The 27,788-nt window shown below is 43.5% G+C and overlaps 1 protein-coding gene across 4 annotated transcripts in view; it reads left to right on the forward strand.

Annotated features, from left to right (window-relative positions):
• ADAMTS2 (ADAM metallopeptidase with thrombospondin type 1 motif 2) overlaps positions 1-27,788 on the forward strand; it is a 236,217-nt gene that overhangs the window by 177,798 nt on the left and 30,631 nt on the right. For all 4 annotated transcript variants that reach the window (XM_040647190.2, XM_040647187.2, XM_414611.8 and 1 more), the window contains 6 exons: positions 6,123-6,206; positions 15,793-15,949; positions 16,824-16,929; positions 18,293-18,436; positions 20,351-20,483; positions 21,903-22,016. In XM_040647190.2, the coding sequence (XP_040503124.1) occupies positions 6,123-6,206; positions 15,793-15,949; positions 16,824-16,929; positions 18,293-18,436; positions 20,351-20,483; positions 21,903-22,016 (738 nt within the window). The remainder of the gene's footprint in view (positions 1-6,122; positions 6,207-15,792; positions 15,950-16,823; positions 16,930-18,292; positions 18,437-20,350; positions 20,484-21,902; positions 22,017-27,788) is intronic.

Genomic DNA, 27,788 nt, shown 5'->3' on the forward strand with positions numbered 1-27,788 from the left:
GCCTGTGTCTTTCAGCACTACACATCTCTGAAATTGTGGCCCTGAGGCACTCCTGAATGCGTTATCCATCCTCTTTAATAGGGTGTCCATGATACTACTGTGATATGTGAGATTTCTGCTCTCGTGTCTTTGGCTGATGAGGGATGAAGATTTCCAGGTACGGAACAGCAAGTCCCTAATGAGAGGAAAGGGCAGAAGTGCTGCTGGTTTCTAACTGGCAGTTGGATGAAACCTGAAAGCGTGTCTAATTCAAGCTGTTAAAAAGAAAGTGATGATTGAATGCTTTGAAATAATGGTGCAATCTGTATTCAGGATCATGCTTTTTAAACTAGAAAGCATATTTTAGACAGGAAGGATATCTTATTGATATAGACTTTACTGGATTTGTAAAAACTAAGCAACTTATAAGCACCAATACTCATTATTTCAAATCAGTTTACTTCAATGTCTAAGCTTCAAATCTGAACTGACTCCTAAGAAATTCCCCAGATGACAAATGAAGGTCCAGACCTATTTATCTGAAGGACTTTGGTTGTCAATAGCTGAATGGCAGCTCTGTTGAAAATTTAAATGTGTGAGAGTTAACTCAGCTTTTGGACTGTTCATTACAAACCAGTAGCTGCGACTTGCAAGGAGGGAAGTTTCTGATGAAACCTCAGATGACTTTTATTCATTCTCTTGATTGCTGCAGTATGGTGGGAGTTGTGCATATGAGTGGGCTCTGGAAGGCCCTGTAGAAAGCAGTCCTTCAGGACCCCCACAGAATCTATTCATTTCCATAAGGGGATTATTTCCATTGTCAATTAGGTGAGCATTTCTTGTCATCATTAACTGCACTATATCTTGCTGTTTTGATGTTCTGTGCTATGTCCAGCTCTCAGATTTTGGTGATATTCTTGCAGTAGAGGATAATTACTGTTCAAAGATAGATTTTCCTTTAGTCCACGTACCTACATGAACTTTGGCCATAAAGGTTGCAGCCAAGGACTTTGGAGATGTGACAGCGTGGTTTGTGTGATGCAGCATGGATAATTAGGATCAGCTTTCAAATGTTGGGTGCTTTCCTTAACTAAACTACTTAAATAGTTCACCACACTTATTGCATTGACACCACACCCTTATGCCTTGTAGCAAAATAGTACATTAATCTGCTTAATTATTTCATGATACTACATTTGGTTTTATTAGAGCGATCTTGAGACAGTAACTCAAACAAATACTGAGTCTTTTGGTGTAAATGCAATTTACAATATTTGGAGAAACTTCCCAGAGCAGTGGTTTGTGGGCAAAAAATGAGGAGTTCCAAGAGCCTGAGGGAGGAACTGAGAAAAATATATTAGTTGTACAGTCAGAAAACAGAGTCTGTGACCTTTCTAAAACCAGTCTTACAGTCAAAGATGAGATAGAGACCCGTAACACAAAGCTACCTTGAGTCTTGCCAACACATCTGCTCTGGGGAATGTTTTTCATTTTGATCAGAGGCAGCAAACTTGGACTTGGTACCATCTCCTGACTCTCACACCAGTGAAGGTAAATCAGGACTCGGACACAGATTCAGATACAAAACAACAGATGCTTATCCCTGTTTCACAGTGCACGTTGCCAGGCACTCCTCAAACTCACTGTTGCCTGCGTTTTTGAGCAGAAATGTTTTTTTCCCAATCTGAGGTCACAGTTTGACCTTTAAGTTGCATATGTGTTGTGCACTTCCAGTATTCCTTTTTCCTTGTGATGCCCAACAGTGATTTGCAGAAAAAAAAAAAAGAGTTCCTCTCTGAAGAAGTGAGGAAATGCCTAAAAAAGGAAACTGAGAGCCCTGGATTTTGCCCGATGATTTCCTGTGTGACCATGGTTTATCCACCAGAGGAGTTGGTGTAATGTTATTCCTGTGGGATTAAGATGAAGCTTTGGGAATGTTAGAAACGTTACTTTGGGAACTTTAAAAGCAAAAAGGAGGTGATGAAAACCGAAGGGGATAGTGGTGTTTGAAGTGAGAACACATAAAAATAAAGCGGGAGGAGAGTGCTTTTGGGAGAGGTCAGATTACAAACATTTGTGCTCAGTATCCACCACGACATTTCTGGTTCCTCGCCTGTAATTCAAACCAGCCATCTCTCACAGAGACAGACAATTGCTGGATGCCCACCAGGCACTGAGGCTTTGCTGCAGATAATTAAGGTCTGATGAATGAGCTGCAACTCGGGCTGGGCTCGAGCGATGGCTTGCCAGGAGCTGTGCTGTCCCACACGCATGGTCCTGCTCTGCCCCGTGGCACGTAGCCATGGGAGATTTCTGCAACAGTGCTCATGCAAGGATGTAAGGGCCATCCAGTGGCTGTCTAATTGGGTTCGATGGGTGAGCTGTGTATGGTAACTGGAAAGCTTGATGAGTGAGCTGCACTTCATATGGTGCCCTCTGCAAATGGCCGGATGTGGCTCTGTTGGCTGCTGTAGCTGGGTCACATCCCTCAGAGGCTGATGGCAGCAAGAGGCTGAAGGTATTTGGTGTCAGTCAGGGCTGAGTGCTCACGAGCTTGAGGCCACAGTGCTCACCCGAGCGAGCGGTGTTGCATGGGGCCACAGGGATGTGCCTGGGGACGAGCTCATCCGAGACGGCTCATGGTTCAGTGGGCCCGAGAGCCCTGATAAACTCTGCAGAGCAGAGAACTCCTTCAAACTGCATGAATGAGCTTGCTGATGACTTGCCAAAATATGCAGATCGTGGTTCTCTTACTGCATGTCGATTTAATTAGAGACTTGGGGAGCCTCTGGGTTTCCCCTACAAACCCTGCCAGCTGCAGGTAACTCGTGCTGCATCAAGACCAGCAGAGCTGCAGCTGTTGGGTACTATTTGCATTACAACGGTTTTAAAATTCCCTTACAGTATTGGGTCCCATTTTGCTGAATAATAAGAACTTGCAGTGCTTCTTTAATGAAGCCTGGTGCATCTCACAAAAGCTTAGCTTTACCCAAGTTGTTGGGTTTTGTGTTTTTTTGTGGTTTTTCTGTTTCAATGTATTCTACTTACTCTGTTGGCTTCAAACTTGGGCAGTAGACATAAAATGAGCAGAGAGGGACAGAAGGAAAAATAATAAATCAAGTGCTTGTTTTCTTAAGCAGTGCCAATCTGTGCCAACCTGGTTTCTAAACAGAAATAGAAATGCATATTTTGCTTTGATTGAGATATCCCACAAAAATAAACCGTGATACAAAGTTATCTCAAAATAGCTTGTGAACTACAATAGTTTTGTGAAAGTCTCTCCACGATGTTTCACTGTGCTTTGAATTCTTTCAGGTTTACCCAACCTTCTGCATCGCCATCTGTAAATGCTGAATCACTGTGGACATCTAACGAGATTTAGTGCAAGAATCTTCTGTGCCTTCTGTCCAGGGGCTGTCATTTTGAGATGAGCTTTGTGCATTCTCCCTTTCCTATGCAGCAGCACAGTTTTAGCCTGTGACCCTTACTGATATAAGTGCAGGAGATCTGTTCTGATTTTTGGTCAATATAAATCAGGATGCCCTGCAGAAATACATAGGAATAGAGCAAAAGCGCTGCAGAAGTATTGTGTAACTATTTTCACACCTGTCTGTGTTTATTACATAGACATCCAAAGCTATTCCATGTCTGTTATCTGAACAAGCACTTCAGTGCCCAGTGCTGCAGCCGCGTTGGACAGGAGCTCGGTGCCTGCAGGGTGCTGGGTTGCTTTGTGCCCCGCATAACAGGCTGTGTTTGCTTCACACTGCTCTCCTGTGGGGTTGGCAGGTGGAAGCCTAGGGAAGCTGAGCGCGGGTTTGTGGAGGCCCCTGTCAGTGCGTGAGAGCACAGCATTCAATCACTTGGATCTCATTTCTTTAATAACTTCCTGAAACAAATAGGTGCAATTCAGGTCATACTGAAAAAAAGGTAAAGCATCTGTTTCAATGTATTATCTGCGTGCAGCGAGACACTGCTGGGAAAGCCACGGTGCAGCTTTGAGAAAGGAGCAGAGGGTTCCATTCAGCTCTGCGTGAGGAGGGGTTGGATTCGTCCTCTTTAATGAAACCAAGACCCGGAGCCTTGAATTGACCCACTGTCCTGCAGAAAATCCACTATCCCGAGAGAACTGGGCAGCTTTTTTACAGTGCTTGTGCTTTTCTGTTCATTCACAGTTTGTTTGTTAGATGTCATTTGCATGAACAGTCAAACAGTGTTTCAATTCTGTTCCATCAACATTTTCATGCCAAGTTTCATTTTGGCACGCAACAGTGATACGGTTGTTCTGTTACTCAGCCATTGTTAGAAGAGGCTTAGGTTAAATTCTGGAAGTTAATGAGAGAGTGGCGTGCAGCAATTTGGATTATGCGTTATGAACTAATTAAATTCTTATTTACATGCCGTGCTTACTGTCTTCTACAGAGGAGTTCTTGTTCAGTACTCATTTCACGTACAGGTAATTTGCAGCATATTTCAGCCTCGCATCACGGATGTGTGCGCCGTGTTCCCCGTACACAAAGGATGGGGCAAATTAATATCCCTGCCTCCCCTGACAACGTGTGAGGGTCTTTTTCCTGGGTGAAAGAATGTTTGTAGTGCAGAATGCATGTTCATATCTCACGTCTTTACAATCTGTGGTCAGTAATGGTTCTCAAAGTAAAAATCTTTTAGGTGCAGGAGTAGAAAGCTAGTCTTCTGAAGTAGTGCTTATATGCACAAATACGTGATGTAATTTCCAGAGCTACTGTCTACAGAGCAGATCAGTCAGGGTGGGCTGCTGCTCACAGCCCCTGCTGTGGGATGCTCAGGATGTGAAACCTGCCCTCTTACCAGGCATAATATCAGGCTCTTATATTAAAAATACTGATAAAGTGAATTTAAATCCACTTCAAAATGTCAGTCGAGATTGCTTAGTAAAATCAATGCTGATGTATGCAGTTTTAATTGTTTTTACAGAGATAAAGGATGAGCCGTTGGAAGTAGAGCTGACTGAAGAAACAGAACATTATTTATTGTTGAGTTCCTAATGAAAGTTACTCTGAATGTTACTTATTAGACTGCAGTAAGGAATCTGTGTTTTAGGAAGAAATGAGGTTTGTTTCCATCCATGGAGCAGACCAGTTTGGTGCAGTCCTTACCAAGAAGGCACTTGCCCTGTAGGGAATATCTCATCTGCCTCTTCTGATTTGTGAAGCCAAACCCCTGCTGGTTGGCAGAGCACATCAGTGCCAACAAACGGCCTGGTCTCATGCATCCATTCATCATGGAGTATCCAGATCGGCCCCTTTAGCAGCTGATATTTCCCTAACTCACTTGTGGCGGTGTTTCTTAAGTCATCTTTATACATCCACGTTTCATTTTGCACTGTAAATATTTACCATTCTCTTTTCAGTGTTTGTAGGGTGATTTGTAGCAGTGTGTGCATTTGGTTACATAGCCCTATTGTTAAAAAAAAAAGAAAAGAAAAGAAAAAGTTTTTTGTTTGCCAGTGTTTTTTAGCTTTCATTTTGCTTGCAAAGTTTAACGTTGATTGGTTGTGACATACAATCCAGTCGGCCCATGTGGCTGACCAGGCTTTTTGGGGGAGGTATATCCTCTTGTCAGAATGCCATTTGATGAGTCCCAGATGGACGAGTTACAGGGTGCAGCTGAACTGATCTAGCACGTCCCTTTTGGGATAGAGGCAGCCCCAGGGTCTGTCCCTCTGCTCCTGAGCTCCTTCCCCATGAGTGATCTCACTCAGAAGGGAGCTCCTCTGGTCTGTGCTTCAGTGTGTGGGCTCGGGGTCAGGGAGGCACACATAGTAGGACAGGGCAAGGACTGGGGGCTCTCCCTCTGAGTCAGGAGCTTTGTCATGGAGTCCACCACGATGCACCTGTGTATAAGTCAGTTTAGGTTGGTATTTAAATTCCCATTAACGTGAAGTCTCTGCTGATGTTATGTTGATTTTAAATTATTTAAAATGAATTATGGCCTAGAAGATAAAAAATTTCCTTCTAGCATCAGTGGAATTTTGCCCTTTTCATGTATGATCACAAATGATCTTTGTCTTAATGACAGCATAGCAAAGGTGCTGCTTTAGCATTTGCTGTCACAGTTCCTTGTTGCCAGCACTGTGGCTGAAGCTCTGACCTCTTTTGCAGGTTAACGAAATTTACCATGATGAATCCCTGGGTGCTCACATCAACGTTGTCCTGGTGAGGATAATCCTGCTGAGCTATGGCAAGGTAAGGAGGGGTTATGTCAAATGGAGGAGGTTGAGATCTCTGAACTTGATTCATCGTGTACGAATGCAAAGAACATTTATCTTTATAGGTGTTTCCTTACAATTTGAACTTCACACTAGGAAAATAACCACAATTTGTTCTGTGTTTTCTTTGTGTCATTTTAACTTGCTACTTAGCTCTGGCAGTCTGTCTTTTTAGGCTTGTTTGTAACGTTCCATAGATCATTTCAAACATCTTGGTTCCTTAGAAAAATGTGAAGTTTTGCAGTAGAGCAGTATATAAGTATCAGTACCAGAACATATGCTGGATCAGTTCTGCAGGATGCTTGTTCCAAGAACTCACTTCAGCTTGTGTTTGACTTGGGTTGAACTACATGTGCTTCGAGGTAAGAGATAGGGGCCACAAGGCAAGAGCTCTGCAGATTGAGTCTGTAGTCAAGAATTCCAAGTGTTTTCTTGCCATTTCTAAGGGAGGGATTGCTCCATGGGCAAAACTCGCTTAAAGAGGAATAAAATGCTACTTGGCTTCCAGAAGTTTTAATCTGCTCAGTACCAATGTCCTGTGTGGGCTAGATCAACATCAGATTCCATGGTAGCTGGAAGAGGGTGTTTGAAGTGTATTGATAAACTTTTTGTTTAAGAACTGCACATCCAGCTGCTCAAAGGAGAGCATTAGAATCTAATGGCTTTTTCTGTGACGGGGTTGCTGGTGTTTGCATGCTCATGTAATAAACCCGGGGGCTGGAAGACTTCATGTATATTCATGCAAGTTGCTGAAAGTCAAATCCAGCTGAGTGTCAGTGGTGAGGCTCCTCTGACAGTCACCACTTACCCTGCTCAACCAAACATGCCAATCCATCTCTGCTCTTCTTTCAGAGACAGACAGCGATGTCAGTGAGTGTTTTGGGTAAACTCACTCAGCTGTGTGTCCTAAAAGCAAAGGCAAAAGAGGTCACATTTTCTGTTTTGTGATCGAAAGTTTGTGGTGTCTGATTACATTAAATTATGAAATAAATGAAATATCCTCATGATTGCTGTAATGACAGCAATTTGAGGGATTGCAAATCGACTAATAATTCTCAAAAATATCTCATTGCAGCAGTGGTAGAAGCCAGTGGAATTACCACATGGACTGGTTGCTTCTTTGCAGTCCTTATTTCATAAGCATTTCATAGTTGCTATGCATGTTCATCTTGAGCTCAATCAATCTGCATTGGTAGCAGTGTGAGTTCAGATAGCTTCTGCTGCATTTTCTGATGGAAGAGGTACTGTAAGCCTCATTTCAGCTTGAGAATCTTTACTTTCTTGAGTAGAATAAAGCATTGTCAATTGATAATTTGAAAGTTATTGATCTCACATTAATCTGCTTCACAGAGTGGAGTTGGTGGAGCGTGGACACCTTCCCTTCCTGGTGGGCGTTTGGCCACATCACTGAATAGCTGCAGGTAGCACTATATGATCTGCTTATGGATTGTCCATTAATGGGTTCTAAACCCATAATCCATAGCAGACAGTGTTTTAGTTGCCCTGCAGGATTCAGCAGAACACAATTCCAAATAAGTTAACCCAAATAACCATGAAGAAAATTTCTCTTGCTCAGAGGGAAAAGTTGGAAAGTTCTTACTTTCTGAACCTGTTCTTGAGTACTTAGAACAAAGCCCTCGATATTTTATTAGCCTGCTAAAACACAAGCATTAACATTTTTCTGAAATATAAATTCAATGTACATAGTAAAAGGAATGGTGTATGGACAAGTTAAGGCGATGCATGCATAAAGCAGCCTGCTTGGCTCTGCAAGATGAAAATATTATCCTAGTCTTGCTTGAATAAGCATTTATTTTCCAAGCATGTAGCAGATATCTTCAGATTCACTCGCTTTATTGAATGCAATTTATATATATTATCAAGGGTGCCATTTAAATAATCATAATAATTACATTATGGTTCTGTAACTGATGAAGTATGTACCATCAGTGTCAGATTTCTGACAGCACTCTGAGCTATTGCCAATTCTCAACCCCTAAGCAGCCTTTTACTGTATTCTGTATTGTGGTTGGGTTTTTGTGTTGGTTTTTTTTTTTTTGAAGATGATTATATTATTTTATACAATGTCATCTTTTGATAAGAATAATGTGGACAATACTTGAGTTGCATAGCAACCAGCTTTTCTGTGGCTCTTGCTAGGAGGTACTCCATTCCTTGAAGCATACTTCTTAATATTTTCGACCAAACAGAGCTGTACATCTGAAAGTTTCAGTCATTTTATTAAGTGCATTAATTGCCTTGGTAAGATGAAAAAATAGGTGTTCCCTGATGACAGCACGTTCAAATTACTCCATGGGCAAGTTCAAAAGATCTGACACCGCTTTACTGAAGTATACTTCTGTGTATGTTATCACTTCTGGACAAAGGCTGAAGCCACGGCAGGTCGAGACCATCGGCATGGAATGACATGCAGAGGCTCTGGGACAGGTTTTGCAGCCTGCTCTGTACCTGTGGTTGATTTGGGAGCTACTTTGCACTTCTCTGCGTTTTCTTTATATTGCTATCCTTAGGTTATGGGATGCTGCAAATCAGTAAACAGGGCACATGCTGTGCATTTTTCTTCAAAAGGGAAAAAGAAGAGCTGGCTTGTTTATTCCTTTTTGACTTCAGTAGTAGGTAGATCACTTCCAAATTTTGGAATATTCAGAATCATGTGAGAAGAGTATTATCCAATGTTTTAGCAAATTCTTCCATTAAGATCTCTTTTGACTGTAACAGTTCTGTAGTCCAGTGAGCTCTACAGCACGCAGGGAAATAGCCAAAGGACCACGATCACTGAGTGCGGAGGAGGTGGCAAGAGATGAGCTGAGAATGGACTTGGAAGCCCCGACTGGCTATTATAAAATTTGTTTTGAAACTTTAAAACCCCGAGCACTGCATAAAATCCTCTCATCACCTCTTTGAGGTGGATGAATAAAGGTTATTTTTCCCACTTTACAGCTAAAATAACAAAGACGCTGAGCGTTATTCTGGAGGCCACACGGAAGGTCACTGGCAGTCTGGGGATAAGAGCTCATAAATTCCTGGCTCCAGCCCCATACTCTGTCCATCCACAATGGTGACTTTGTGTGCAGATGAACCACCCTTAAACAGCAGCAGAGAATAGCACACATTCGCTGCAAAGGGAGTGCTTAAGCTAGTTATTACTGGAAGAAAATGTCATTAAGACTTTCACAGGAACTGTGTGAATTTCAATAAATGCAGCTACCTGAGGATTTATGAGAGTTATTTCTTGGGAAATCTGAACATGGTTGTGCAGGGCACCTCTGAGCTCTCCTCTGAAGCAGCATGCACAGCTCTGGTCACTGGGATGCATAACTGGCACAGCGTGAGACAGGCTAGGGAGTGCTGCTCTGCGCTTGGCTGGGCTGGAAATCTGGGAGAAGGATTCCCATTAGCCTCAGATCAGTGTTGGCAACAGAACAATGGTTGTTGGCCATGTGAATGTGGTCAAATTGAAGAGGAACCTGACCACCAGGGCAGAGAGACTTGCAGAAAGATGAATGGAGGGAAAAAAACCAAGTGGTTTTAAGATGGTGAGTCAGTAGGAGCATCATATGAGATGGCTTCCTGCAATCTCACAGGGCAGGACTGTTAACTGAAAAGGGTTTTTCAATTGTGTGTCTGAATTATTCAGAGCTCCTACTGCCTTCATCTGGGACAAGAGTTTACCTTTGATCTTTTCACAACAAGGTGTTCTCTTTCTCTACCATCCGATCTTTGCGTGGCTATGCTCAGCGAGAGCAGGCAAGATGCTCTTGGTTCAGCCAGGCTGGAAAGCAGCAGTCCAGCCTGAGCCAGGCTTTTCTCTCTGTTTCCCAGAGGATGGCACAGGTGGTGCAGCTGGGATGGAAGGATAAGCCAGCTCTCTAACTTAACTCAGGTGTTTGACCTCATGATTCTTCAGCTGACCTAGGCTGGAAAGGCTCAGAGCTCCCCTCCTCCCTGCTTGTCCTTGGAAGGGGCGAAGGCTCAGTCTGAGAGCAGTTGTGCCCAGCAAGGCACCAGATTTGTTAGCTGTAGTCACAGAACAGCTGAGCCTGAAGGGGTCCCTCTGGGCTTAGTGTAGTCCAAAACCACTGCTCAGAGCAGGGTCACTTGGAGCAGCGGGCTTGTGTCCTTGTTGGTTGAGTTTTTGATATCTCCAGGAACAGAAAATCCTTAGAAAGAGGATGATGAAGAACTGATGGATGTTTGCTGGTTGAGAATGATAACCCATTTATGTGTGTTTTCTTGTTTGTGAATGGTATTTATTATGTAAATTGTGGAACACCTGGCAGTGTCAACAGGAATCAAGCCTTGATCTTGCAATATGCTCTACAAACGAGGAGGAAGATGGAGTTCTTGTCCCAGTTTCTGGCCATCTCCAGTGACTGAATCTGCACAGGCTTAGTGGCGAGGCAAGAACTTCCATGTTATTTATGAGTTTGGCTGCTGTTCTTATTTTTGCATTGTTTTTATTAGCGTGGGGATGAAGATGAGAGAAAATACTGCCCCTCTTAATTTTATCTGTGGGAATTGATGGATTGCCTTATTTAGATACTAGACACATAGCTTATAATTTCCTAGAGTGATTTGTTGGAACCTTGGAGAGTGTAAAGTTGGCTGATAGCATAAATAGTACTTTGTATTCCTGATCTGCTTCCATTTATTCAGAATTAGAGACTGAAAAATGTTTACAAACTGCTGCCATAAGAAAGCTTTACAAATCCTTTGAATGCAAAATGACAGTTTGCTGAATGAGCTATTTTTGTTAGTTTGGTTACCATGGACACTAGATAATTCTTTTTATTTATTTTTTTGCTTGTCTTGTTCAGGGTAAGAGAAGAATATAAAAGATCTAATCCAATATACAATGAACAATAGAAGTGCCAAGTAGAAGGAATGTAAGTGGTATGTTTTGCAGGGGTGTTAAACGTTCAAGAAGGGAAAGTCATACTTTAAACTGTCTCCCAAGAACGCTCCAACTTTTCTGCCATAGCTTGGAGTCTGACAAGTTCAAGCGTATTTCTGCTCCTTCTGGAGCCGCTGAGGAGCTGCAGAGCCCTCTCCGTTGGTTCTCTTGGAGCACCACCTAATGGATGAGCAGGGGAAGGTGCTCTTCCAGCAAGCTTCTGACCTGTTCTTGTGTCTGTTAGCAAGCACCCACCCATCGACACCACTGCAAAGCTGTACTCAGCTGTTGCAAATGGCAGATAAATAAAGCACTTGGTTAATGAAAGCTGCCATTGTATGGGTGATACCAGTGTGTGTTTTTTACATGTACTGGCAAGCTGAAGGCTCTGCAAAAGTTCGGGTAGAATACAGACTAAATTTGCAGTTTTCAATGAAAACCTTGTTTGAAATTCTTAAAGGATTATTTGATGTCTTTCTCAGTTTCCAAATTCCTTCCAAAAGTATTTGAAGGGCTTTGCAGTACAGATTGACTTGTTCTTTGGTGTCTTAATAACAGAGAGCTGAACATCACACTGATAACTCCCTGAGAGACAAGGCAAATAGCAAAGAAGACCCAAAGACATCTGGATCTGTGTAGCAATGACCTTAGAATAATTTCTTATTGCCCTCCTTTGACTCTTTGTACTAATGGTTGTTGTAACTCATTCCTCTTCTATTTGTGGTTATTTTCTGCCATCTCTCTCTAAAAAGGAAGGGGAGCAGAAAAGATGTGAATCCAGAATCAGAAAAGAAGGCAACTGGAAGGCATCAGCAGATGCTGGGTTTTTGAGAGCAAGGATCCTGGCTGTCTCTTTAGGGCAGGCTGTCCTCACAGCCCCCCATGGTGTCTCCCCACATGGTGCTCCCAGCCAAGGCCTTGCCATTTCTTGGCAAACACATCCATTTCCACCAGCAGCTCTCTGAAATGCCCACAGATCTTTTGCTTTTCTTGCAGTAAGAAGGAAAGTTTCTCTTTCCACTGGCAGCTTTCCTGCTGATCAGCTGAGTAATGCTCTCCACAGGTCCTGCAGTCCTCTTTGGAAAGAGGTCCTTCCTGGCCAGGCCTGCTCCCCAGCCAGCTGTGGGCTCGCGTGTTCCTGGCAGTGCAGGCCCGTTTTGGGCCAACAGTAACACCTCCACCTCCTCTGCACAGCCAGCCTGCTGCCCCCAGACTGTTTGCTGTGAGACAGAGAGGGAATTTTGCTTTAATTGCAATCCTTACTGCTGCACACTTTTCATCTCTTTTGCTCTTTTCCCCTCACTTTGTCCATTTAATAAGGGGTTGGGATTTTCTGTGTTTGATGAAAGCTCCCCACTGACTTCCAAGAGAATGTATTATCAAGTGTTATCTAATATCTCTGCAAGAGTAAATTCTTGGACAACACCCTTCCAAAACATGCTGCATCTGCCCTTGTTAGCTGTGCCTCGTCCTATGGTTTCCTACGCGCCTTTCTTGCAGGACAGCAGCACTTATCTTTGAAGGTAGAGAGACTGAGCAAGAGAATAAAAATTTATTGTGAAACCATGTCTATCTCAGGAAATCTCTGATCCAAAAACCACTGGATAATTGGGGGTTATCTGGGGGAAGTACCAAACTCTGACGGGGTCCTGTAAGTATCCTCCATAGGCATCTTGTTGTCTGCCATCAGGAGAGGGCATGGCTTCCATGGGCCTTAGATCCAAACCAGTGTAATTGCAAAATACAGTGGGGATTAATCAGATCCTAAATCAGTGTTTCCTCACCTATACAATATTTCCTACTCTGGGATCACACCAATTCCAAATGAAACATGACTCAAGATGGAGCTGGGAGATTCAACTACAATGCCATTCCACTTAGCCATTGCCATCAGTTGCTAGTGTTGGTATAAAGAATAGTGAACTGTTGTTTATTTGAGAATTCATGAGCACGGGAAGATCCCAGCAATGTGCCAAGGTTACTGTTAGTACTGCTGGAGCCATTCTCATTTGGAAGTCTTTGAATAATTGCAGAAAGTGGGAATTCAGGTGAAAATTTGCTAGCAACCGAGTGGATTTCTCTTTTTAGGCATCTATATTACAGTGAAGAAAGATGGGAGATTAGTGAAGGAGTGATATTAGTGCGCAGTGGACTTGAATACTTTTTGTACAGCAGGTACGACTGAGTGTCTCCTTTTAGTCTTTGGCAGCCCTCCTACTGATGTAGGACTGAGGCTTGCTGTTCATGTCTGTAGCACATAGACACCTAAAAGAATGAGTTTCCTAATGGATGCCTCATTTCCTATCTCTGTTGTAAGTAGGCACTGAGATGCTCTTGGCCTAAGGCAGTGATTTTGCTCTCCAGAGTGGGCTTCTGTATACAAAGAAAACTGTTGTCAACTCATGCCAAATGCCCAAGCAGCAGGCTGATCTGGTCTCTGGCAGACTGTCTCTATCAGAAGAGGGCTCAAGAAGTCCTGCTGTTAGTTCATACCACAGTTTTGCTTTCGTACTGGGATTCATTGGCAAAGGTTGCAGTTGAGGAGGTAGGGAGGAGATGACTCAAGACAGAAGAAAACTGTAAAGTGGTTATTCAGAAGCTACTGCCTTTTTCATACTCCTCGCTTGTTTGCTGATCACATGGAGATTTCTTTGTAAATACTGAGATAACCCCAAACAAAGCACATGTTGATAATTCACACCTTTTATTTATTTTCTGGTCAGTCTTATAAAATGAAATTACTTTCATTTTGTAGAAGGTATGGAAAGAGATTACTGTGAGACAAGGAATCACAGCTCACTCTGTAAATGATTTTTTCAGTCATACACATGGCTTAAGTTTTTTCAGCTTCACATTACAATATTCTTTGCTTTCTGAATCTCGTAGTAAGGTTTCTCTCTGGACTTCTTAATGGGACAGATTTCTCTTCTGAAGCTTTGCAGAAATGAGATCAAGGTGGAGATGTAGATACGTTTTTTCTTAAACCAGTGATACATGCTACCCAAGACCTCACCGACAGTCACGCTTAGTTTAGCTGAATAGGATTTCTGCTTGAAGAGCCAGGACTTTGCCTTGTGTTAGTCACTCAGAGTTTGTCCATGTCTGTTCTAATAAACATACGAAGATGCAGTAAAGGTGGCATTATTCTCTCATCATTTCAGCGTGGTTATTATTCTGTTTCCAAGGGAATTATGGCTGGAAGCAGCATGATCCAGCCTGGGATTATATTACAACCTTTTCATTCCAAAGTGGTATCAGAATCCAAACTGTACCTCTATTTGGTTTATTAATTTGTTTTTCTGGACATTTGCAGAATTGTGACATCCCATTTTTGCCAAAATCAGACCTCAGTTTGGCAGGATTTTCCTTTATCAACTCCAGTTGTTCTTCCACAACCCTTTGAGGATTTTCTTTTTCATGCAGTCAATACTCTGCGTACTCCTTCATGCACTCAATTAGAGGACATGTCAAACACATTTGTATTTAAACAGGAACTGTGTTACTTCTCTCTTATTTTTGGCCCTGGTTATTTTTGCTGTAAACTATGTATCTGAGAATTAGAAATGCTTACAGTACAGTATAGCGTCTACATTGTAGTGGTTTGTGTTATGATTACAATGTTGTCATGGTAATATAACTTTTGTAAATGAAAAGCCAGGGTTTGCATATGTAGTTCTTACAAGTCCTGGAAGGCCTGGAGGGGGTCAATTAGTCATATATTTTATAACATCCCACATACAATGTGCAGTTAGCTGGAAATTTTTGAGTACTATTGGGGAAAAAAAAAAAAAAAAAAAAAAAAGAAGGTAAATGCAGTAGTTGGATTTTAAAACACCTTTTTCTTTCTCATTTGAGAGATTGTCCTTTGCACCCACCTAACACACGTCAGCTCATTCAAGTCAGCCAAGTCCTGACAACACAACAGTGATGTAATGTGTGGCTTGTAGGCAGAATAAAGGTGTACCAGATTGGGAAGATGGAATCTACTTTCTGAATGATTGTGAAGTACAGAATGGGTTAAAGAAAAAGTGCTCTAAAATATAGTCTTTAGGAACATCTGTTTCTCAAAGTTATGACTCAAGTACAGCTGGACAAAGTACGCTTAGTGTTTACTCTCAGTAGAGCATCCAGTGGTGTTCAGAAGTCTTGGGTGCCTGGCAGAAGTGGCTGATGAGCCAAGGCTGGGTGCTTGCAGTCTGCCCTTGCTACAGCCAGTGGGCTCTGCCCTCCCTGCACTGGGCTGGGCTCTGCTGGCCTGACACCACTGCAGATCCCATAGGGATCCCATAGTGCTAGGTTGGAAACATTATATCTAGGCTTGAAGTGATGGTGTCAGCTGGTGCCATGATGGCATAGAGATTTTAATGTGCATTGCACAATACAATATTGAAAATACCTGTTGTTTTTTTTCCTCTCTTTGTATCTTACCTTATGGATATGTTACAGAAATCATATTCAATCTAACTGTGAATGTTAACTATTTACTTACTCTTTTGTACCAGTAAAATTTTTTTGTAGAGCATAATCATTTCTTCATTAAGAGTTTTAATGGAAGTGGAAAATTTGTTCTAGTGCTTGAACAGGCTGGGAAAGAATCACCCCAGCTCAGTGAATAACTACTGCTGTCTTTTCTTCTGGGCATGCTCAGTCCATGAGTCTGATAGAGATTGGCAACCCTTCTCAAAGTCTGGAGAACGTGTGTCGTTGGGCCTACTTGCAACAGAAGCCAGACACTGGGCATGCAGAATATCACGACCACGCTATCTTCCTCACAAGGCAGGATTTTGGTCCATCTGGCATGCAGGGTAAGACACACGTCTGGTTTTGTTTGATAAATGACAGGACTTCTGAGCAGCATTTTTGTTTATCACTGTGCAGAGCTAATCATGCACTTTGTGTATATTTTGCTTAGTTTTGGTCAATGCTTTCTTTCCCCAAATGCTCTGTATATGGCCATTTTCAGTTGTAACTGTTTCACGTATTGCATCCTTTCTAACTGATGGGATTACTTATTGGGTCGTTTCTTTGCTCTAGCTGAAGCCAAACAAATGAGATCCCTACATAAATAATCCTGAAAATGCCCAAAGATAAGGAATAGATTTTGTGTTTAAAAAGTTGTTGCAGTAAAGATTGCCAAGAAGTGCTGTTACCAAGAGGTCTGGAACAGCAGGACCGAGCGTTGTGCACTTTTTCCTTCCCTTCATGGTTCTGCCTCTTTGTGAGATCAGGTTTGTTCACTGGAGGGGATAAATCTCCTGTTCATTTTGGGTTGGTGAGATCTGCTGTCAGCACAGGGCTGGGGCTTTGCTCATGTGTTCCTGAGGGCTGGAAATGCACTGAGCTCACGAGCTGCAGCACAGCAGTGCACAGTATCCCTTTCCTCTGTTGCCTCATGTACTCGGAGAAGGCAATTGCAGAATGGTCCTAGATGTGATAACAACCTAACAACCTTCTGACTGAGCTAGAAATGTAGTTTTAGTTGGTTAACAGGGTAATCTCTCATCTGTTTCATGGATGAGAGTGCACATTACTAAATGTCTGGGGGCAGAGGTCTCTTCTTATCTGTGAGAGGACAACCTCAACTGCATGTATGTCGCAAAGGGGCAAACAGTGTTTTCCTGGAGCTTCACATCACTTTTCCATACTTGTTCCTTTTCTGAAACGTGGTGTTTCTCACAGGCTACGCTCCAGTCACTGGAATGTGTCATCCTGTTCGAAGCTGCACTCTCAATCATGAAGATGGTTTTTCATCTGCATTCGTGGTGGCTCATGAAACTGGACATGTGTGAGTAGAGCCGTGGGCATCCCGTGTCTCACCTTATGATGTCTTTGATGCTGAGAGATAGCTGTGACATTGGGGAAGATGAAGCTTATGTTAAGAAATCACGTCCAGGATTAGCTCTGGTTTCGGATCTCAGCTCTCTTAAGACTTTATTTATGATCTTGAGTTTTATATTTAGGTATTTTTCAAATGGAAAAAGGAGCTAATACCGAAATACCTCCCAGGACTGCTGTGAAACCAGATTGAATGGTGCTTTATAGTCTCCTGGTGAAAATGTAAAATACTCATTAGGATGAAATATGAATTCTTTAAGTTAATGGAATACATGATTCTGAAGCACAGCCCATATTAGATCAGCATATCTGATACATTACAGCTGGTAAAGGAGAAAATACTGCATAGAAACAAAGTGCTAACCACTGAAACTGCAACTAAATAAAAATATAAAAATGTAATCATGTTACTGATGTGGCTGTGATTTGGTCTCTCCCAGAGTATTTCAGTTTTGCTGTTTGCAGAGGACACCCACTGTCTGCCCATTTTCTCTCTGGGAGAACAGCACTTCCCAGAAGGCTTTTAACAGTCTCAATCTATTATACTTTCCCTAAGAAAGCCTTCAGGTCCCGTTCTGTCTGTTGTGTCAGAAATTATGGAGGGCTTTAAATGAAAAAAATCACCAAAGTTCATTGAATCTCACTGTAAATGTATCTAAATTGGACAGGGACATAGAGTTGATGCCCATCTGGTGTTCCAGAATTTTTGAATTAAGTACACTGAGCTTTAGAAGAGAGATCACTGGTGATTGTTTGTTATCCCTGAAATCACATTCAGCCCTAATCTGCTGATTTAGCTTCGGTTACACACACACAGATAGTGCCCACGTTAATCAAACAGTGTGCACAGAAAAACACAATCCAAGATCCACAATGTGGGACTGCTGGAGTGGGCAGTAGCAGCAGCTGGTACAACTAGCTTGCCGTGTGTTTTTTTTTCTCCCACTTGGCTACAATCACAGTTTAATTCAAATTAAGCAACTTCTAAATGGCTCCAGGTAGGAGTATGTGTAAAGTTCATTTAATACTCCTGGAGAGGAGACCAGATCCTTAATCCAGAAATGGATTCATTTAGCCATAGTTATTCAGAAATGTATAAGTACATGGAAGTCCAAAGGTGGCATTTTCAGTCTATTTCAAAAGCGGCTGTTGGTTAATCCCATGAAAGTACTCTTAAGGGCTGGTACCCGGGCTGTGGGGTATAACAGCGTGACTGTGGTCACCCATTAGCAGCATTTGGGATACAAAAATGTTTGGTCACTTGGAGTTCGTCTTCAATGTGACTGTGCTTGCTCTCTCCTGTGCTGGGGCAGTTTAGGCATGGAGCATGACGGCCAAGGAAACAGATGTGGGGATGAGGTCCGCCTGGGGAGCATCATGGCCCCCCTTGTGCAAGCTGCCTTCCACCGCTTCCACTGGTCCCGCTGCAGCCAGCAGGAGCTGAATCGATACCTCCAGTGAGTAGCTGTTCAGCAGCCTCTCTTCTTTACTTAGGAAACATCTAAGAACAATTTTGCTTGCAGCATTTGTGCTTTATTCTTTTATTAGTTACTTGAATGGGTTGAATAAAAGAAAGAAACCCACCCCCAGCCTACTGGGAACCAGATGGCTCCCATGGATTGCAAATAATAAAGCAAATTGTCAATGAGTTTGATTTCAGTTCATCTTGAGTAGCTCTCAGTTCATTTAGTTTGCATCTATATTCATTTCCAGAATGTTGATAGTGTGTGGGAGACACCAGTACTCACCTCCTTGCTGACTTTCCTGCCTCTGTCACGTACGCTCTTGCTGCAGGAATGCCTGTGTTGTCTATCTTACAGATACCAGATTTGGCTTCAAGAGCTGTTGGTTGCTTATGATAACTGTCAATGATGAGATGGTGCTCTTTAAAAATGAAATTCTGCCCTTTATAAGTTCTTAGAGGTCTTCTGAACCTTAATAGATTTCTAAAGAAAGAACACAATCCTAGAATTAATTTTTCGGTGGTGTCTTTTTGCCTAAATATCCTAAATACAAAAGCTATTTTATGCTCCAGTTCCTTTAACAGCTCCTTCATTTCCCTGGCCTTCTCTTTGGAATGGGTCCTTCCTGCATTAAAGTTGCACCCAGGTTCCCTGACAAACTCTGACATTTATGATCCCATTCTAGCCCTTATAGAACAGATCTCCCCCTTATTGTTATGTGCAAGGTGTATAGGAAAAATGCAGTGAAACTCTAGGATACACAGCAAGAACTGAAAATAAGTAGGAAAGAAGGCAACAAAATTAACAAAATAAACAAAAGTCAGTCTTTTTGTCAGTGTTTTTATTATCTTAGATACCTTAGGTATGGCAATAAGGAAGGGAAGTATTGAGAGAGATGTGTGATTGTTTTAATTAGTGAGATCCTTTACAACATTATCTGTTAAATGAAAATCATCTGGCTTAGACGGCTGCTTTACATTCTCTTAAATACAGCTATTTTAGAATATCTAATAACGAAGCAGAGCTGTGATGTGTTTTGAAGTAAATCTAGCCTCAACATTCTGCTTTCAGCTATTGGTATCTTGAGGGCAACCTGAATGGTTGCCAGAATAGAGTCGGGTATGGTGTCCTCATGTCAGTTAAATAACCTGGAGACAATTCAGAGATACTGCCTATGGCTTGGCTTGTGAATGAGGCAGTCATTGTACAGTTAACCATTCCGTGATATTCTCCTCTGTTTTCCATGCACCTGAGTCAGACGTGATCCTAGTGTGTCCTATGGGAAGATCTCCCATGTTCATCACACAGAAGGGGAATTCTGTGCAGGTTATGGATGGGGCTGAGAGGTATCAGGAGAAACAGAGAAAGAGAACAATCCTGAGCATTTAATGCAGTCTGGTGCTTATAGATGGGTCACTGCTTCTCGGCACAGGGCAGGAGTGTGGCAGGCTCAGCACTGTTCCTGGGTGGTTACCCTGGCTTCTGCTTCCAAAGCTGTGCTCTCTATGCAGTTGCAGGTAGTAAGGAATTCCGCAAATGGAAAAGTTATCTTTGATTCTTGGCCTCGTGTGGATTCTTCCTTTGGTTCCTTTTTCATAGGGAACCTGGGAACCAACAGGAATTTACCTGCAAGCTGTGTGGAGGTTACAGTGGAAGATTTCCAGACCTCCACTCCGCCCCCCAAACAAACAAACAAACAAACCAAACCAAAAAACCAACACAGAATATGTTAGAGGTGGATACAACATGCTAAAGTTTACGTGAGCATAATTGCAATATTAGATGCTCTTCATGACCAGAGTCTGAGAAATAGTAGGCTCTATTTTGTTTGGAGCAAGAAGGCACTGAAACCACAAACACTGTGAGTCTCACAGCCCCATCTGTTACTGTAATTTTTGCCTGTTGCAGTTCCTATGATTGTCTGCGCGATGATCCCTTCGAACATGACTGGCCTTCCCTTCCACAGCTGCCAGGAATTCACTACTCCATGAATGAGCAGTGCCGTTTTGATTTTGGTTTGGGCTACATGATGTGCACAGCTGTGAGTACTTAAGTTCAGCCTCTGCTCTTTCTCATCCAGGAGTGTTGTAAGTGTCTCTGAAATGTCCTATTCAATGGGGACAGCGCAGTGAAGCCCACGAGGAAGGATGGTGTGCCCACTTAGCTGTGAGCAAGAAATAACAACTTAATGTTGACAAAGATGTTATTTTAAGAACCTCTGTACTTTCTTAAAGAAACTGAACTTAGAGAAATGGCTGTGCTGTAGTTTAATGAACAGTTCTAGACTTGAAGCAAGCAAGCTTGCTGTGTTGTGGAGCCTCCTATTGCTGGCAGCTAGTTATTTTGTTACAAAACTCCCACCCCGATGAGAAGGAGATGGATTTGGTGTCACGTCTTGTAGTGCTAACACAGGGCAGTAAGCTTTTATGTTCCAGTTTTGGGGAAAGCATGATGTGTTTTGATGCCTAGCATGTGAAAATAAGCGTGACAGCAAAGAGAAGAACTTGTAAGGACTCCTGATGCTATGGTTGGCCCTGTTGTACTGGGAAAACAAGAGACAAAGCCCAAATTTATATAAGCAAGGCAAGACTGGTGCAATTTGCAGTGCCTCGGCCTCTGCAGTGGGGCTGTGCCTCCCACCTCTGGCTCCTCAAGCTGGACACAAATATTAAATGGAACGACATGTTTTCAGCTGGTGTGGCAGCTGCTAACAGAACATTGCAGCTTTCGTTCCCATCTGCAGGATTATGTGTGCCGAGCAGTGTCTCCAGATAATGGATGAAACCCTTTTAAGCATCAGCTGTAGTTTTGTGTTTTGACACGTTCCCACTGATGCTGCCTTGGAGGAATGTCCCTGCCAAAGAGGGTCTTTCCTCTTAGCTGTTCACTGGAGCCTGGGAGGATTTCTATTCTTTGTTCAGAACAGCCAAGAGCACGTCCAGACATTATAGTCTATTATATTTTGTGGTGGGTGGCTCTCATTCTCTGCATTACAAGCACTTGTAGTGTAGGTGAAATGATGAGTTACTCATTGGGCCTCATTCACCCTCCTGAGAGGAGCAGCTCGCATCCCTCTCCCATGGGTACTTAAGTGTTATTTGTTCTGTTTCTTGAATGAAGAAGCAGTGCCATTTGGAGAAGCTGTAAGAAAAGGCAGTGTGTGCTTAATCAGCCAGGGCAACTGGTTTCCCCCTTGCTCAGTCTGCCTTTGGTCACTGGTATCAAGCTGTTCTTGCCCAGTTTTATTCCATTGACTGCAGGCAGGATCTCACCTCACAATCACTGATGATTTTTGCAAGTTCAGACATGCTTATTCCACAGTGTTCCTCGGGAATTAGCGAGCATAGCTGACACTTGAGAGCTAGACAAGGAACATCCAACCCCATGCTGCAGCTTCGCTTGGAGTTTGAAGCCGGAGCTCCATCAAAGCATCACCCACTCTGTTTTTTTTGTGTTTCAGTTTCGTACGTTTGATCCCTGTAAGCAGCTGTGGTGTAGCCACCCTGAGAACCCCTACTTCTGCAAAACAAAGAAAGGGCCTCCGCTGGACGGGACCATGTGTGCACCAGGAAAGGTGGGAGCGGCCGCTGTGCGTATTGGAGTCTGTGTGTGTGCAGCTGGGGATGTTATCCTTAAAACTAAGCACAGAAATGGAAGATTTTTCTCTTCTTAATTTGTCTTTAGAAATGTAGGGAATGGAGAACTGGAGAATATAATATGGAGGGTGTAAAGAGGAAACCTTGTGACTTTTCTTTGTCCCCTCCATAAAGCTTCGGGGAAGGTCTGAGTGTGAACTGCATTGTAACTCACCTATTCCCAAGTCCGAGTTTGTCCAAAGATGGGGTCGGTTTAACGAAGGGAAAAACTTCTGGGGAGTTGAAGTCAGCTGAGATGTGGGGCAAACTCCTGAATGCAAGTAGGGAGGAAGGGGCCAGGGCTGGTGTGTGCTACGTGATATCTCTCTGTCTATCAAACCCAGTCTTCAGTGGCATGGCAGTATCTGCACATCTGTGAATTGCCCTTGGCTTCTCGACAACTCATTGTAGAGCCAAAAATGGGGAAATTTTCACTTGCCCACGAGTTGTGCATGGTCGAGGTGTTGTGTTTGTGTCAGTGATGTAGCGATGCCGGTTGGCCTCCATGGCTGACAGCTGTGAGGTCCTGGAGACTGCGGCCCCACTAAGGCTGCAGTGCTGGCCCTGAGGGAAGGGGTGGATGTGGGCGTTGAGTGAGAGCTGGAGAGAGCCAGCATGACCATGGAGAGAGATGAGCAGCAGAGAAGGGCAGATCTGCGTAGGTGGATTTGCTTGGTGAGAGTCAAGGGAGGCGTGAAGAGCTTTGAAGGGAAGAAGCGAGGTGCCAAGGGCTCACACAGCTCCTGCCCTGAGAGGCTCTGCCTGCTCCAGCTCTCAGTTACCCCTCTGCAGAGGTCACGCTGTGCTCACAGCGGATCTGAACTCCTTTGAAGTCTGCTAAAAATGCCTGCCTTCGCTGGGCTGTGGGCGCAGGGTCTGAGGGGAAGATGTTGTTGCTACTTGGAAGATGTTTGTAAAACCCAATGGATGACATCAGTTATGTGATAAATGAACCGTATTAGCAACTGCTGCTGTGGTTTGAAATGTCTTTTTTATGAAAGCATAATGTAATGCTAAATTCCTTCCCTAGCAAGCCGTGCTCTAAATAAGTCACACCCTTCTGGTCTTTTTTAGGTTATTTATCTCATAACACCTCTGTTTCATGTTTGAAAATGCATAGATTTTTAAATTACAATACTCAGTCTTGGGCAGTTTCTTTGGATTCACCTGAGACATTTTTCTACATCTTGATTTTATGTTAAATAAACACACGGAAATCCCAGAAAAACACAACTGTATTCCAGCCTGTCACTTCCCTTACTTCCCCGAGCCATTCATTCATCAGTGTTTGGACAGAAACAAGAATGAAAAAAGGAACTTGTAATCACACAGTTAACGATCAGTCCACTGCTTCCATTATAAACAGTTTGTCAGGATATTATGCAACTCAGCTGTAACTTTTTTCTCTGGACTGGGACTTGGGCTCCAAGGCTTCAGCGAGCTGCCCAGACAGCCGGGTTGTAGTTCAGTGGAGATGCAAGAGGGGATGTGTGCATTCCATAGATGATAGGAGTGTAACTGTTTTACTCCCAGAGGAGCTGTCACAGATTTTTGATAAATAAACTTTGTGCAGCCTTCCAGCAGAACCTGGGAAAATGATATAAAATGAAAACCATTTAGTTAGATAAGGCCCTGTAGCCTGAGCGATACCTTATGAGAGTGTTGCAATGAACTTCTTGCTTCTCAGCTCAGTGTTTGACCAGTGTACTTATTAGGAGCTGAGGGTGTTTTAACAGAGGCACATCTTATCAGTCCTTTTCCATTTCTTTCTTTCCTTTTCATGTGTGCCTTTGATTTGGCCTTTCTCTGTTCACTGTCTTCATCAATTTGGATAGGACCAGAGGCTCTTAGCAGAAAGCAACGTGACTAAAACACAGACACTGCCTGCAGTTGGGACTTGGTTGCCATGTGGCAGTCTTCTCCAAGAAGCATCTCCCATGGCGTTTGAGGAAGACAAAAATAACTTGAATCTTGGACCACTATTTAGGGCTAATGCCAGAAAAAAGGAACACAAACATAAGCAATCAGAGATGGTGATTCAAAGAGATCCATTTGACTCCTGCCTTACAGGCGTGCAGTTTTCATGATTTCATACCACTAATTCCCAGTGCCTGTTTTAAGCTGAGGCCAATCAAATCAGTGCTGATGTGTTGAAGAAATATCCCGGCTTTGCAGCAGCTGAGACGTCCCAGTGCCAGAAATAGAAGCAATGTTTGGGAGACTGAAAGGGTGTACGGAGCTCAGGTGTTTGCCCTGAGCCTGCTGTTCAGATGGCCGACAGCTGATGGCTTTGCCAAACTCAGCAGATATTGTTGAGGAGGACAAAGTCCAGCTGCCTCCTTCCTCTCTGACGGCCCAGGGCCAAGAACACCTAGGGCAGATGGGAGATCTGTAGCACACTGTCAGCAGCTACCCTGACAAGGACCGTGTCTCTGTGTGCCCTGCCTGCCTTGGAGAGAGGGATTACAGCTTAGAAGTGGAAGGGAAATTAGACTTCATAGTGCCGGAGTATATGTATGTGTATGCACGCACACACACATATAGATGTGCATTTAATGTATGTAAATATTTGTAAGATTTTCTCTGCATGTGTTCATTTGAAAGAAGTTGCCAAAAGAATGACATTCTGCTATTGAAAAAGAATTTTTAAGTGAATTTCCTTGTACAAATGGAGACATTATGTTAATTGGCAGCAATCTAATAGTTCGGTGGGTTTAGTGATAGAAATGTATAATATTCTCTTTAGGCTTTCCAGCCAGAGGAGAAAACTGCTATTTTAATGAAATTTTAAAGGAAATAGAATGCTTTATGTAGCTCTCAACCCAGTGTTTTTAAGTAGATTGAGAGGGAAAGACAGAAAGGATTTCCTGAGGCTCCAGTGCTGCAGCACCTTGCACTTCTGAGCGGCCACGTTAGCTCCGATGGAACGACTGCTGTGTGTGAAGCACAGCATGAGGGGAGTGGAGTCTGAACGTGGAACCAGAGATGCTCTGTGAATTGCTGTGGTTAAACATACAGACAAGAGGTAATTATGCAAAGCTTAAGTGCACAGCATTTTGCAGTTTAGGAAAATAAAGCACATACGATTTCAGCTGATGATTTATTTACTTGCATACAATTCTGTCAGCTCCATCCGTAGCCCCAGGCTTTGGAAGCTGGGCTGCCTTAAGAAATATATCATCAGTTTTCCTTGTTCAATTTTTTTGAAGCTATTACTCTTCTGGGGAGAGGTGTGTATCAACTGAAGCAGGTGACTGCCCTCCAGAAGGCAGAAATACAGAAGTCGCTCATGCAGGGGATGGCATGCTCGAGTCCATCTGCTCACTGCTGAGAGGAGCACAGAGGGCTGCAGCACCCGCACTCTTGATTTCTTTCTTTGGAGACAGGTGAGCTCCTGGTACCCTCCTGTGCCAACCGAGCTGATGTTCCTGGTTAACTTGGCAGCTGTGCAAGAGCCCGAGCCCAGCTGGTGCTCCTGCCCTCACACTGCATGGATGAGGTTTGCAGTTTTTGCTCTATCAGGAAGAGAAGAGAATGATTATTGAAATAAAAAACTCTTACTTTGAAGAAAAAGGGGTTTCTCAAAACACCAATGTGTGCTCAAAGCAATTGGATGGTTTCCTACCAAGGATGTGGACCCCACAGGAGGCAGATGGGTGAGCACTGTGTCAGCTGCCACAGAAACACCCAGAGGGGCACATTCTGCACCAGGAAGCACCACTGCCCCCGGAACAGCTCTGTGCTACGGCTCCGGGGTTATTCCCTACAATTGATTGATCTCAAACAGATGGAGCACAGCAGACCAGCCCACATGTGATGGGAAGTGGAAATAAAGCAACAGCCCCATCCTGACACGATGGGACTGAGCGGGGGCTACTGACATAGCCGGACTGGGAGGCGGGCAGGACAGGTAGAGAGACTGGAAGAAATGTGCAAGTCTTGTCTTGAAAAATGACCACGCAGCCGTGGGAAGCCCACAGGAGCACAGAGGCTTTTTTTTTTTGGCCCTCACAGCAGTTGTCTCAAAGAAGGGCTGAAAACAGCAGTGGAATGTTTTACTGCGCGAGATTTAAGCTTCCTCTCCTGGAAATTGCACTTGTTTTGGACTGCCCTGTTTGCCAGAAAACCTGGCGAGACCACAAGAAGTCGTCTTCTCTTCCAGTAAGAAAACAATTCGCACTTTCACATTTTTTTTTCCTTATTAAAAAAGAAAGATTGCTTTAATATGCTTCATGCTTTACATGAAAGCTCTGCTTGTGGAGGGAATAGCGGTTGGAATTGGCTGTTCCCACTTCGTCACGCAGTCGTTGCAGTGGGAAGGGGCAGCTCTGCATCCTTTATTGCACTGCAGATGGATCCATTTCTGCTTTCTGCTCCGTGTGCTCCTCTTGCACCGATCTGCAGCACGTAAGACGCCGTTGTGAATCACTTCATTTTATGGAGACTTCTTTCTTTGAGTCCACAGCCCAGACGCAGCCTGGGGGTGACTCACTGCACACAAACTCTCTGCTTCCCAGCAGGCAGAGCAGGACTGACTTCTCTAGCAAAAACCCATCCTGCTCCTTTCTTTACATAGCAAAGTCAATAACACTTTCCATATTTGCTTTCCAGTTCAGGATCGAGTCACAGTGTCAAACAGGTGGTTTGTTGGTGGGTATTGCAAACCACATCCCCTTGCTTCTGGCTAAAAGAGGGGAAGGAGACAGCAAACACAGCATCACATGTCTCTCCTCCTCTCTGCTGAGTGCTGGATCCTGGAGCATCACTACGTGGCTCTTGGAGCAGAGTGATGTAGATCTTACACCTGAGGGATGCAGAACCCTGACAAAAGGATGCTGAAACAAGCAGAGCTCAGGAACCATTGCAGCTCATCTTTCTCCAAGCCCAGCTGCAGTCTGGCCTGCCAGGCAGACGTATTCCCCTGCCTTGCCCCAGTGGTGCCATTCCCACTCAGGGCTGACGGCTCACAGTGTTTGCTCAAACCTCTACAAAGGCAGGAGTACATCATCCCTGAAGGGTACAGCGCCGAACCTCAGAATTGGCGTATTAGCATTTTGTGTTTCTTTTATGCTTTGCTGAATTATCTCTTATTCTGTCAAACAGCTGAGAAAAATCTGCCCATTGCAGCTCCGGAGCAGAATTGTTATAATTGGCTTTGTGGTAACTCATCTTCTTCATGGGTTTTGACTTTGAATGTTTGAAGTCATGAGAAATAACGAGTAGCAGAAACCTAATTTCTGCTCTGTTTTCTATCCTTTGTCCAGCCGAATCAGTAGCAAAATAAATGACATGAATAAAGGGCCAATCATTGAGCGGATTAGCAAATTGGAAACCTGTGTCTTGTCACCGCTTTTCTAATGATTCTCTCTTTAAATTCAGCATTATTAATGATTATCCATCCCTTTTAAATTCATCTTCCAGCTCAGTAATCGCTCCATGCTTACAAATGCTCTCCGGTTATATATCTTCTGGTTTTGTTTTTGCTGGCAGCATGCATTCAGCCATATGCTCAGCTGGTGCCGCCTGCCAAATTCCTGAATTCCAGGGCTCGTTAAGCTGTGTAAAATGTTGTTGTTGACTTGAATGTTAAGAAAAGTAAGTGACCGATTGCACTTGTTGTTGTGGCCATCTGTGTGTGTGTGAGCTGCAGCCCTGTCCCGGCAGCCACCAGCACGGGCAGAACGTGATGGCCTCATGCGAAGTCGTTGGTA

The sequence above is a fragment of the Gallus gallus genome, chromosome 13 (assembly GCF_016699485.2).
Source record: "Gallus gallus isolate bGalGal1 chromosome 13, bGalGal1.mat.broiler.GRCg7b, whole genome shotgun sequence".
Taxonomy (NCBI): domain Eukaryota; kingdom Metazoa; phylum Chordata; class Aves; order Galliformes; family Phasianidae; genus Gallus; species Gallus gallus.